Source organism: Magnolia sinica, chromosome 8 (genome assembly GCF_029962835.1).
Source record: "Magnolia sinica isolate HGM2019 chromosome 8, MsV1, whole genome shotgun sequence".
NCBI classification, from domain to species: domain Eukaryota; kingdom Viridiplantae; phylum Streptophyta; class Magnoliopsida; order Magnoliales; family Magnoliaceae; genus Magnolia; species Magnolia sinica.
In genome coordinates this window covers 56,527,262-56,541,216 of record NC_080580.1, presented here as the reverse complement: position 1 = coordinate 56,541,216, position 13,955 = coordinate 56,527,262, and the positions used below count along the sequence as shown (strand labels likewise).

The 13,955-nt window shown below is 36.8% G+C and overlaps 1 protein-coding gene across 2 annotated transcripts in view; it reads right to left on the bottom strand.

Moving 5' to 3' along the window:
* LOC131253336 (isovaleryl-CoA dehydrogenase, mitochondrial) overlaps positions 1 to 11,522 on the bottom strand; it is a 104,963-nt gene extending 93,441 nt beyond the window's left edge. The window contains exons 1-3 of one of the 2 annotated variants that reach the window (XM_058254306.1): positions 11,132 to 11,522; positions 2,552 to 2,635; positions 2,417 to 2,474 (exon numbers count right to left, since the gene is read on the bottom strand). In XM_058254306.1, coding sequence (XP_058110289.1) covers positions 2,417 to 2,474; positions 2,552 to 2,635; positions 11,132 to 11,257 — 268 coding nt within the window. In that variant the 5' untranslated portion in view covers positions 11,258 to 11,522. The remainder of the gene's footprint in view (positions 1 to 2,416; positions 2,475 to 2,551; positions 2,636 to 11,131) is intronic. The other variant, XM_058254305.1, reaches the window with a different exon arrangement.
* Positions 11,523 to 13,955: the final 2,433 nt, after the last annotated feature.

Genomic DNA, 13,955 nt, shown 5'->3' with positions numbered 1-13,955 from the left:
TAATGATTCTTCCGTTTTGCCACTCCATTCTATTGAGTGTATGCACGATCATCTCATACTCTTCTAAATAACCCCACAATTCACCTTCAAACTATCTCGACCACTATCTGACCGAAATACTTTTATTCTCTTACCAAAATGGGTGAGAACCATCTTATGAATATTTTTAATAATATGTGAGTCTTCATGAGATACAACCAAGCGCGGTAGGAGAAATCATCTACAAAAGAAATGAAATGTCAATAGACATCCATGGATACAATGGGAGCAGGTCCCCATACATCAGAATGAACAATATGAAACAAAAACAAACTTTTATTCAAACTTGGGGGAAAAGTTGATCTACAATGCTTGGACAATGCACAAACTTCAAACTATAAATTATGACTTAAAACTGACTTAAACAAGTAGAAATGACAACTTCAATGCCTAGAAAGACAAATGTCTCAAACAGCTATGCCACAGCCTAAAACAAAAGGCACTAAATTTAAAAGGTATTGTATAAAATCTAAAATAAAATACTTGAACGGAGAAGGTGTCTCTCAAAGCAAGTGAATTTGTGCAAGAAGAAAAAGCACAAATACTTATGTGCAATATAGAATAAGGATGATAGTCTAGTAATGCAATATAGAATAAGGATGATAGTCTAGTAATGCAATACTTGAACGGAGAAGGCGTCTCTCAAAGCTAGTGAATTTGTGCAAGAAGAAAAAGCACTAATACTTATATGCAATATAGAATAAGGATGATAGTCTAGTAATGCAACACAAAATCTAAAATAAGATTTTCAGGCTGAGGAGCTAGTTTCAATCTGCTCTAATACCACATGGAATTGCAGGTCTCTAATTTCAAAGCCACATAAATATAATTAAACAAATATTTGATAGAATAAGGTAGATGAGCACAGTTATAAGCCATTGTGATACTGCATGAGAACTACAAAACTAGGATAAAACATGAATTGCATTACAAGCTCTAATCTGAGGTTTACGCTCTACAACTCAGGTTGATGCCCTCCTAATTTCTCCTCCTGGCAAGATTTATAGAATACACAACTCGGAACCATCTAACAAATTCAATAGAGAGCATATATGAAATGGCTTACAAAATAATACTTCCCATCAGCAAATATGTGGGAAAAAAAGGACAGAATTGCATTGGTTTATCTTCTTCCCATGGTTGATAGAAGACCCTACCAACAACCATGGTTTATCTTCTTCCCATGGTTGAAAAAAAGAGCACACGTGTGAAATTGCATACAAAGTAACACTTGCCATCAGTAAATATGCAGAAAGTCTAATTACATTTGCAAGTGATCTTCCTCTATTAGTATTAAAAACTCAATCATTGTATAAAGATATTATAATTTGGTAAAGTTATTTTTCTTTAGGTAAAATACATTAATATTATGAAGAAAGGCATCATCTACTCTGATAAAATGCACCAGTGAGTTCTATAACATGCTTTGTATGATAAAAGTGAAAAGATAAATCAAATCCAGTCCGAGAAACCACTTACAAAATAACATGTCATAAAGAAAGGCAAATAAGACTATTCACAAAAGTAACGGTAAGCAGTGTTGTCAAAATCCTACGATTTAGATTCACGATTTAGGATTTGAGTTGTATCTTAAGCAAAATTATTTGAATCCCTTTTTATATGAATCCTACGGTTTAGGATTCAAATTCCAATTTACAATTCAAATTATACTTGTTCTCTTCTATTTTAAGCTTCAGTTGGCTTTCATTTAATGTTTTTAACTTGGTGGGGGTTTTAAGAATCATTTACAAAAAAAAAAAAAGGAATCATTTAGAAAAGGTAAATTATTTTATTTTGTTCTTTATAAGAGATTAAATGATATATATCATCTTCAAAGTTAAACTGTATAGCTTTCTTTATTGTTTCTTACTTCTTAGCTAGTTAAAACACCATATTGATGTATGACTTATCTGGAAATGTTTTTATGGATGGTTACAATCATGTTGACTTATTCGTATTGTGGAATGATGGTTAGAAATCAAAATATCTTTTTCCATCAATCTATAAAATCAAATGCCGCATTTCCAACGTGATTCTACAACCAAGAAAGTTAACAAGAACATAAATTATTAAAGGATCCTTGTATGTTTTTAAAGAAAATTTCTTGATAGACTTAAAGATAAGAATCATTTAACACTATCAAGACATGGTATTACCTGGTACATATTGATGATAAAAGGATGATTGCTGATTTTTAAATTTTTTTCCTAATTTATTTATATCTTTCATATTTTTAAGAAGATCATAAAAAATCTTACAATTTGCGATTCAATACAATTCAACCCCTATTAGGCTATTACGATTTGCGATACGATAATGATTTTGACAGCATTGATGGTATGTATTATTCCCATTTAGAATGAATGACAAACAATACCTGGTGCAGTAATGCCATGGAGATTGAAATCGCCCATGAGCTTCCATAAGTTAACATCCTAGCCAATAATTATTATTATTATTATTAAAATTCCATATTAAATATCAAAAGAAATTCGGAGGTAACACTTCATACCTTTGGGAAATAGTTCGTCACGTCTATTTTTGCAGCATGTGGAGCAATACTTTCTTGTGCAAATTGTGAGACGCTTTCTTTAAACTATAAACATCACCACACATAATTATCATTTGTCAGCTGCATAATCAAACATTATGGATCATTTGACTAAATATGGAGTAAGAAAGGAAGGGATGCAAAAGAAAGAATCTTCAGGCAGAACTAGATGCATAACAATTCTCAAAGTGGAGAAGGCACATCCAAGAGGAAGGAGAAAACCAAACTCATGATCTCATTTAACATTATCCCAAAGACAGTATCGTCCAATATAGGTGCTGCATCTTGCCGTACACTACGCAAATTGGTAGATTTCACAAACAACTCCTAATCTAAATCATGTAGTGCTTATTGAACAAATGTGAAGTTCCTCAACATCAAGAGTCAATATTACATTGCTAAATTTAGAATCAAGTGATCAAAATAGTGATTTATGGTAGCCCCATAAATATCACTTCTATCGATCACTGTGAAGAATGCCACCCAAAAATTCATCTTCTCAAGAGGCATGAGTGTGTATTTTAAACATTTGTCACAAGGGAGGAGCTTCCACTCCTAGTATACTAAAAAATCTACTAACTTTTTCATCGGAAAAGAATCTAGATTGGGAAAAGAAACAGAATAATATCTCAACTATATATCACACCAACAGCAAACAGACATCTTTACCCATCCAATTACCTTTAAGATTTTATGGGACATTAAATAAGATTTCCAAAATTGATAAGCGTATTTATGGAATTTTGAAAATCTTCATGCTTATAAAGTGATGCCTTGGATTTATCCATGTAAACAAATGGCTCAAATTTTACCCACTCCTTTTTGTACGTGAGTAGCACAATCCTATGTCTGGCACCCTTTCCCTCCTTTTTTATCTCTCCCCTCCAAAAATCTCTCCCAATTTCTCTCCCTTCCTCTCTCCACATACTTTGCACGCGCCACTTCCCCAATATAGAGGACGTGTTAAGCTCACTATTCAATAAAAGTTATGCACGCACATGGAGCGTGAATGCATTATCCTAGTTATAAGTAACCGGTATAGGGAACTAAGAGAATTACTTGGACTGGCACACCATGGTGCATGCTTGTGAATAAAGTTCCAGTGAACACTTTTCAAGATGTTATAATAAATCAGTGAAACACTAATAAAAATTCTTAGGGTGGTGTGAACGTTGGATATCAGGGTCGCACCCACGGGGCCCTTTTCAGGCTTTTGCTCATGTGCTTTTGTGGCTTGACTTAGAACGGAATATGAAACGTTTGACTTGGAGTCACCACTAGCTAGTAACTCAGATTTCCACAGTCAGCTAGACCCTGCAGAATCTTTAGAAACCAAAGAATCTGGGGATCCCCTATTTAATAATGACTCTTGATCTGCAACCTAGGATTCCTAGTAAGGGACCTCAGTGATGAATGAAGGTGCTAGGAACCCTCTTCGCCCACACGTAAGCGCAGTCTCTACTTTGTGGGATCAAACAGATTTCAAGGGCCAGCACCCGTTTACCTTAGAGAGACAAAAAAGAAAAGGAAAATGATTAGTATCTAACTTGTGATTGAGTGAGAGATCGTCAAGGCGATCTACCAGCACCCATTCACCTAAAAGAGACGACAAGAAAAGAAAATAGTCTAACCAATTCGAGTTTCTGATGTGGTAAGATCCAAAGAAAACCAACAAACCCCAGAGAAAATGCTCGAACAGACTAGAGGAGCAAGGGGTTTGGAACAAATGCGATGATGTAAATGCTAGATGAGGAATGATGAAAATTATGAATACAACTTGATCGATGACTTGGGATATCCGATGAGAGAGCTATGAGAGGGTGGTAGATGAATGGATTGTCGCAAGGTTTGAGACTTGAGCCGCACTAGATGGCAGGGGTGTGTAGGAGGGCATGGGCATGGCTAGGCTAGCCTATGGGCTGTAGGAGGGCATGGGCATGGCTAGGCTAGCCTATGGGCTGGAATCAAGGTAATGGTGTGTGTTGAAATGGAATGAGTCGGGGCATTTATAGGTATATGGGATGGCATTTTGGTTATTTTGGTGAAGTTTGGGAGGTAAATGGTGACTTAGAGGGTTGTGATTGGTTGAGAGGATGGGAGTGCCACATGGCATCCTCTCATTGACCAATGCGTGTGGTATGGGTGATAAAAAGAGAAGGGATTAAGGTTATTTGGTCTTTCCAGAGTCTAGGCGCAACCTTCAAGGTGGGGGGGTAGATTTCTCTCTCCTCCAACACAGCACACCTCAAGTTTGAGCCAATAAGAGTCGGCTCGGGTATAAGAAGCCAACAGTCAGGTATGAACCTGATTTTGAAGCCTAATTAATAAAACTGGTCAAGTTGGACCTAAGTTTGGAAAAATTCTCTATTAAGGCCAAAACCAAGCCCGAGAATAGGCCCATTTGTGATGTTAACAGCCGGGAATGGGCCTCAACCCGATTACTAAACAAGCAGGCCCAATCCTAACTTTAGGCCTGATAATCGAGTTAAGCTCAGGCTAACCCTCCCTAGCTCATACCAAACCCTATTACAAACTCGGGGATGGCATTGTAGATATTGTATAACAATAATAATAATAATAATAATTAAAAAAAATTAAAAATTAAAAATTAAAAAAAAAAAAAAAACCCATTATAACCATATTGACTGAAAACAAATGGTTATATTGAGTTAAAAATTAGGGAAATAAGAGGACAAAAATCCATGTCATTCTAATATAATCTCAAGCAGTGTTTTAAAGGGAATAGCATGCAACGTAGCATTCACTCCTCTGAAGCGTGAGGCGTAAGCTACATAGCGTGTAGCGCAAGCTACATGCTACATCTAAATTTTTAATCAAGGTTGCATTAATTCGTGATATTCTACACTAAATTAGACTGATTAATAATGAAATTTACAAAATTTCATGATATTTGGTGCAACCAAACACAACTTAAAGTAATAGGAAAGGACAGTGATTAAATATAAAGGAGCAACGAGACTGATTCAATATAGTTACTTGTATTATTTTACTAAAAGTATTGAAAAGATCAACTATTTTTATTGAAAATAGAAAAATGTAACCAGTTATTGAAAACATTAATTAATTTTAATGTTGTAGTGAAAAATAAATTGTAATATAAGCTACATAGCGTGGAGCATAGTCTATGTAGCATGCAGCACACGCAAAAGTATCATACAGCATAGGCTACACATGACTTAAGCTATTTTCATGAGATAAGTAGTGTTAAGGCTAAGCTACACTACATAGCATAAGCTACATGCTATACAGTGTAACTATTTAAAACACTAGTCTCAAGAGAAACAAACTAAGAAGCTAAATATTTTCTCAGGAACTCGCCAAGCCAACAAGCCTTTGAGAAACTCAATCAAGTTCAACACAAATACACATAATCAACTTCAAGATGTCAACCTTCCAAACGGAAAATTTCTATGTTGAAGAATTCATGATCATATCTTCCCTCCCCAGACATGATAACCAAGTAAAATAAGGGTAGCGCTTTTAAACAGAAGCTCTGTGTGAAAGTCAATTAATATGGGCAATATTGTCGTTAAGCCTATCTAATCCTCCATTTCCAAACTTATTTCCTCACCTTAAATACATGCTTTATATTCTCAGGGACTAATATTGTAAATTGATAAGGGGTATTTTTGGTATTTTGGTTTTATGACAAAAGCAAGAGGGTGGGGACATCCAACCTTGACATCTCTTTCCCTCTTTTTCATTTTGTTATTTTCTCTGTTTCTCTTGCCTCTTATCTTTCTCTTAATAAAAAACTTTCATGGTATCAGAGCAATATCAATCAAGCTCAGATCTTTTACCATCTTACCTCTTAAATCCCTTTCTCCTTCATTTCCTTTTCTCCTTTTCATTCGCTCCTGGGCTGAGCATCCCTTAAGGAACCTATGGTATCTTTTCTTTAGTGTTTCAACCTCTTATATGGCTTGCGTGTGAAAAAGTGTGGCTTGCGTGTGAAAATAGCAACTAATCAACGCAATCAAAATCGTTCATGATATTTCTAATAACGATAATAATCAAAACTCAAAATCCTAGATCATCTAGGGTAGTGGGCCACGATCATGAGATCCAATGGTGGAATCCACATGATGATCGGGTCCACTCCCATGCTCCATAGCACAGCTACCTAACTAGGGGGTCCTCCATAGATGTCGTTGTCGATCCAGATCGATAATAGGGCCTTCCTCCTCCTTGAGTACGTGTGTAGGGTGGGGGGCGTGCATGTGCGCATGATGTCCTCATTACCCTCTAATCCATAGATCCTCTCCTTAAGCATATAAACGTCCAACCTTGACCTCTCTTTTCCTCTTTTCTTCCCATCCCAAAAACAAACCCCCCCCCCCCCCCCCCCCCCTGTTTATCCCTTCTCTTGCCTCTTCTCTTTCTCTTTTATGACAAACTTTTACTCTCTATATTAGTCAGAAAACCCACTAGCCAATACACGATCCCTACACCATATATCCCCTGAAAATCAAATTGTTTGTACTACTCATTCCTCACATGGTTCTAAATATTGGTATCGGCCAAACAACAATACGATACGGGCGTTGCATACCGATATCGGCCCGTATTGGTCAAATTCTTTTTTAAACCAAAGAATAAAGGAAAATATATTGGGGGGTGGGGGGGGGGGGGAGGGGAGATGAAGAGAGAGAGAGAGAGAGAGTAATAAGATATGTAAGAATCAATCTTTTTTAATATTTTAAACATGCATATGATGGTGTATTAGACCATTCTTTCATGAGAATGTTGTCTATCAGTTTGACTTGTTAAAGTTCAACTAAATGGGCCCTAATTGAACACAAATCAAGCATGATTTTCTGAACTAAGGCCCATTACATTGAAATCAGTGTTTTAAATAGCGAATAGCATGTAGCATAGTGTTCACCCCTTTGAAGCGTGAGGCGTAAGCTACATAGCGTGTAGCGTAAGCTACACACAACTTCTAGATTTTTAATCAAGGTGCTTGATTGCACCAATGTCATGATATTCTACACCGGATTAGACTGATTAATAATGAAATTTAACATAATTTCATAATATTTGGTGCAATAAAATGCAACCTAAAGTAATAAGAAAGGGAAATGATTAAGTATAAAGGTAAAGAAAGAGCAATGAAACTGATTTAATATTGTTATTTAGATTATTTTACTCATTGCATTAAAAAGGTCAACTAATTTTTATTGGAAATGGAAAAATGTAACAAAACAAATCATTGAAAACATCATGTGAGCTACATAGCCTGTAGCATAGTCTACATAGCATGTAGTGTATGCAAATTATGATGTAGCGTAGGCTACATGCGACTTAAGCTATTTCCATGAGCTTCGTAGGGTTAAGGTTGTGCTACGCTACATAGCGTAAGCTACACGCTACATAGCATAGCTATTTAAAACACTGATTGAAATACAATAAAAAGAAGATGAAAATATAAAAAAGGAAGTGAAGGTTTACCCTTCTTTCCGATTTTTCCCATATGGTCTACTTCGCTTCAATTTGCCGAATCCTATTCAAAGCAATTTTTTTTTTTAAGGATCAAATCACATTCAAATCATTTGTTTTGATCTCAAAATAAGTCTAGATCTAGCCTAAAACGAGTTTTTAAGCTTCTTCTATGGTTTAAATGGTTTTAAAAAAATAAAAAAGAGGAATTCAAAATTAGGCTTCTATGGGCATATCAGCCTGTATTGGTCGTGCTGATACATCCTGTATTGGCCGATACACGATACAAGCTGATATTGGTCAGTTTTTTCGTATCAAGCCAATACAACCCTATATCGCGTATTGTCTCATGCTGATACGGATACGATATGGCTATATTGGCTAATACAATACCAATAATCATATATATGATTCCTCATCTTCAAATATGCCCCCCACCATCTTATCCATGGACACGACCCATAATACTCCTCATGTATCCTATGACAGAATGATTACACCTTAAACAAATTATTTAACTTTTGCCCAGAATTCATTAAGCCAGTGTCAATATATTTTCAAAGAAATACGAACCGATGAAGATACATCAACATTTATCAAGAAGGCTAATTGTGATAGACTATATCTAGCTTTTCCTCAAGCTAATTTTGTTTTGCGTGATATTGAGGTATTTCATGGTATTTTTCTGACAGTGCATTTAACGTTGAAAAACCAAACATCCATTATGTAATGTTTTGCAATGTGAAAAGCAAACCAAAAACTACAATGAAAAATATTTGAACTCAAGACGAATTTTCTAGTGTAGTTTTTGGCAAGGAGGGAACATTAAAGCATTGACCCCCTGCTCGAACAGCCATTAAGCCTCCTTCATCACAACTTAGAGACCTCGTTTTAAGCCAAGAAATGTACCTTATTCTTCCCTTAACTCCTTCTATAACAGTCTCTATGAAGCATGTCAATCATTTTGACAGCCACAATAAGATTCTTATCGTATCACGTTTTAGATAAGGAGACTTTGGCCAAAGTCACTATATTAAAAAAGGCTAGATATTATCCCTTCCACAAGGGTAAACAACACTAAAATTTCTCTACACCAACTCTCAGTCCTGAGCATCAACCTAACCACACTTCAATTACAACCATAGATGTGTCACATGCAAGTATACCCAAGTAGTGTTCAAAGTTTCGGTATCATTACAAGTTTAGCTGGCAGGGGATAAGGAAACAATATCAATATCATCGATAATATCGCCGATAACCAGAAATGCAAGGAAACATGGGAAAACGGTGGGAATTCCAGTGAAACTTCAGGAGATGCTAAAGTACACATATTTGCGTATTTGGGAATCAAAAAATTGCAAAAAGAATGCATACATATTAAGTTTCTATTTAATGGGGGTTTAAAAGCATGTGTTGCTGTAAGATATTAGTCCTACCATCCCATCAATCCCAACCATCTAGCCATCCAACCATCCTACCTTCCCTCCAAACATCCATTGGCATTTCAAAATATCGACAATACGATATTTCACAAAGAAATCACCAACAACTAAAAAGGAGATGAAAGAATGTGGTCTTGATATCATCCATGTTATGTTAATGATAATAAAGTCAACAATTTAATCACTACACACAGCCATCCGCCCATTAAAAAAATTGAAATGGAATTCTTTAACAAACGAATTTTAGCGATATCGATGCATTGGCGATATTATTGAAATATCGTTGATACAAAGGCAATACAAGCGACACCTAGAATTTACGCAGTCGAAAATATTGGTGATACATTAGAGATATCGATACATTGGCAATATAAGTGACACCTGGAATTTACATAGTCGGAAATATTGGTGATACATTGGTGATATCGATTCATTGGCGACTTAGCAATACACCACCAAACCTAGAATTTTTTATACTACCAGTGCTATTGGTATCGCTACCAATGTTATAGGTATCACTGAGCTGGAGATAGAGATAATATCGGGGATACAACCAAAAGTTTAGCGGTCACCTACAGTATTTTGATCCACGGTGCAAAAGCACTACTGATTCGTTTTATTTGCACCTGTGGAAGTTCTAGAAGAAGAAAATGCACACACGACAATTGCAATTAGGCAAAGAAAATGCAGTGAATCCAATGTGGAGGGCATGGAGCCTGCTAAAATCAGGATTAGGCTTAATCCCGATTTCACATGATCACCTGCCCCAACAGCCCCAAAACTAACATGATTGCAATCTAGTGTCCAGTCCCTTTATGAGAATGCTCAGGAAATTACAATTTGGTCATTTCTACTTCAGTAAGCTAATAATTAATAACTGCGGCTCAATACAAAGAGTTCATTTTAACTCTGCACGACTTGAGATCCAGCATGTCACTGCCCACTGGGGCCAGGCCAAAAGGCTGATTGGTCTAATAATCAGAACTGTTCATGTGGCAAATTCTATGTTACATGGGCCACCATAAGAAAATTACTCTGAATTGATGATTGTGACTATCACTTTCTGGAGATAATTTAGAAACAGAAAGAAAATTCTCAATGGATCTCATTCGACTCTAAAAATCAAACATTAGGATCATCACTGAAGTGTGACTAGAGGACAATAACTTATTTGTGGAAGTAAAGAGAAAATGGGTGGTACCATCTCAGCACATGAGCCCCAGTGGGTGGCAACACAAACTGGATCCTAGGTTGCAACAGACGCAAAACAAACTCTAGGAAAAGTCCATTCAAAATACAATCTCTGAGCTATCAGATCAATGATTGCAGCTAGGCGAAAGCTGGTGACGGAAATGAAGAATCAAATATTTCTAAACATTCTCAAAACAAGCATATGGACGGTTCAAATCATCAGACCATCTCAGCACGTGGGCCCCAGTGAATGGAGACACACCCTGGATCCTGGGTGGCAATAGAGTCAAAAACAAATATGTGAAGAGTCCATCCAAACACAATCGCTGATCTATCAGATTGAGGATTAAAGCAAAACGAAAGCTGAGGAATCCAAGATTTCTAAACATTCTCTATAATGGAATTGATGGAAATGCAAAAGAGAAATGAAGAGAGAAGGAAAGAGGACCTGTTTCTGGGTATCATCAAAGAGGAAGGAGGTCGAGAAAAGGAGTAGCTGTTGCTGCTGCATCTTGTTGTGGAGGATGGCAAGAGACCTCCTCGCGGAAGAAAACCCCTGCATCATCATCATCATCCTGTCTCTGTATCTGTCCAGATGAGAAAAGGGATTCTTCTACGGGTGTTTTATTGTGGTCGAACAGATGAGTTTTTTTATTATTATTATTATTTAAATGACTTTCTTCTCTTTCTTTCTCAACGGCAACCAAGTACATGAGATTATTCCGTCCGTTAGGCACCACAACTGTCGTCTGCTTTGTACTAAAAACATCAGGCTAAATCAACGTTGCCATGGGCCACAAGGGACGAATTATACATGAGCGTCTGAATTAACGTGTGATGTCTCACCTTTTGGCCCACTCGAGCTACGGATCTAACTCATTTTTGGTTCATGTACTAACCTGATCCGGCTAAATGGATGGAAAGTTTATGACACATTTACATCACGGTGGGGCCCACATAGCTTCCGTGCTACACTAACTTGCTGTGTCGCCCACGCTAATGGCGTCCTTATCCAGTCCATCTTAACCCAACCATTTTTTTGGAATTTTACAAACAACTACTTAATTTACATGGAATTTACATTTCAATAATTTTTCAATTTAAAAAAAAAAAAAAGCTACCTCGGGTGAGTGACTCAGGTGGGCCCCACGTGATGTTAGGTCTAGAATCCAAAAAAACAACTTCATTTGTGATTCAGATGAACCACATGATTAGAAATAATGTACAAGGTGCACTCACTTCTAAACTGTTTGCATTAGCCTGGCTCATGTGAATCCCAAATTGATATGATTTTTGGAATGTAGGCCTAAATGTTTGTATTGAATCTGGAGTGGATTTCATTTAATTATCACAATGAGCCTTTTAAAAATTAAAGGTGGACATCTCTTCCAACTGTTTCATTTAGTGTGCAGTAAGAATCACATGTTAGCTTGATTTTTTTCTTTAACCCTAATATTCTACTAAATATCTAATGGTTAGAGTGGATGTTACATAAACATCAATTTTATTTTTTAAAATACTTGGTCCTTTTGGATGAAATGATGTGGGATCTATTTTTGGCGAGGCCTGGCATGATGTTTATTTAAGATATATTCTCACAATTGAAAATATAATCTTATCTTAGTCCCCCTCCCAGAAAGGACAAAAAATAAAAACCAAGCTCCATCTGGGATTCAGATGAGACACCAAAGAAAACAATAGATAGACTTCAATTCAGATAATAATTACATGAAATCCATTCCAACAATTAGATGTCACACAAAAGTTTTAGCTTGAGCCCTAAAATTCTGTTCATTTATGATTCAATTGGGTCATACCAAGAGAAATAGTTTTGAGGGTGAATGATGTCTAAACACCTTTTTCAATCATGTGATCCACCTGAACGTCAGATGGGGATATTTTTGGATCATTGGCTTAAAATATAGTGATGCACCAGGTGCTCATGATAAACTTTACATAAACATCACGGTATGGCCGACAAAGCAGCCAATATCAAGTAGCTGCTTGAAACCCTTTTTGAAAAAAGCACAAGAATGTAAAATCCATATCATTTAGGTAGTTCTTTGTAAAATTTCCTTTTCTATTTTTTTTTTCTCATGCACATGCGCAACCAGTGACTGGATCAGGCTCAATCAAGTCGTGTTTATCTGCTTATCCATTCCCAAGCTGGCTAGGCATCTATGTTGGGTGAATCTTTGGCCTCCTATTGATTTTGATGACGGGCCCACAGTTGATGGTCCGTTAGGTTGCAACCATGTCTTGGATCTGTTATCCTGCATGCGTGAGATGTACCTGAGAAATGATTTAGCATGGTAAGCTTGCTACATTGGCCAGTATTATGCCATTGGGGTGCAAATGGGTTAGGTTGATTTGACTGGCAATTGGTCAGACCCAACAATAAGTGAGTTTAGGTTCGAAATTTGGACCCCATTAGGGCTGTCAATGGGTACCTAGACCAGTGGGTAGCCAATGGATCCGCCCAATTTTAATGGGTCTGGACCACTTATTCAGACGAGTTGGGTAATAGCGTCAGGTTTAGATATCAGCCTTTGAGGCCTGGATAAATTCTGGTCAATTCCATCTGTGATTTTAGTGGACCATACCATTGAAAACAATGTACAAGGTGATGATGAATTTCGAAACAGTTTTGTAACGCCCTGAAATTCGGGGGTCGAGCATAACTCAGCTCCCAAGTTTCAAAACATTACTTATGCAATATATTTAATGATGGATGTATGTTGTCTGTAAAAGTACATAAAACATGGAATAGATTAAGCCAAACTGTAAATATAATTCAGAGATAAGTGAAAGACGCAAGCGGAAGACTTAAAGAAACATATGTGTACATGTGCAAGTCCTTGAAATACGTATACATGTCAGGTCATACTTACAAGTGTTGTTATCAAAAATACAAGTATCAAAATGAGATCATCTAGTACAATAACCCAGAATCCCCCGCACATCAGGACATGGCTCACAAGAACCTGCCTGAGAACTGCATAAAAGAAAATGCGGCCTCATCATCCTCGAACTCCTGCTCTGCCTCAGAGGTCGCGTCAACATCTGCATCTAAGACAGAGCTGGTTGGTGTGTACAACACCTTCCCAGAACGTGGGAGTGAGTGATCAACTCAGTGGAACAATACCGCAAAAGTTAACATGATATCAATTCAATCAAGTAGTAATGGTAAGGCAATACAATTAAACAACTCTAATGTACTTTTGTTAATGCAAGGATGTATGTAAAAATGATGCATACCCTCGCCAGCACTC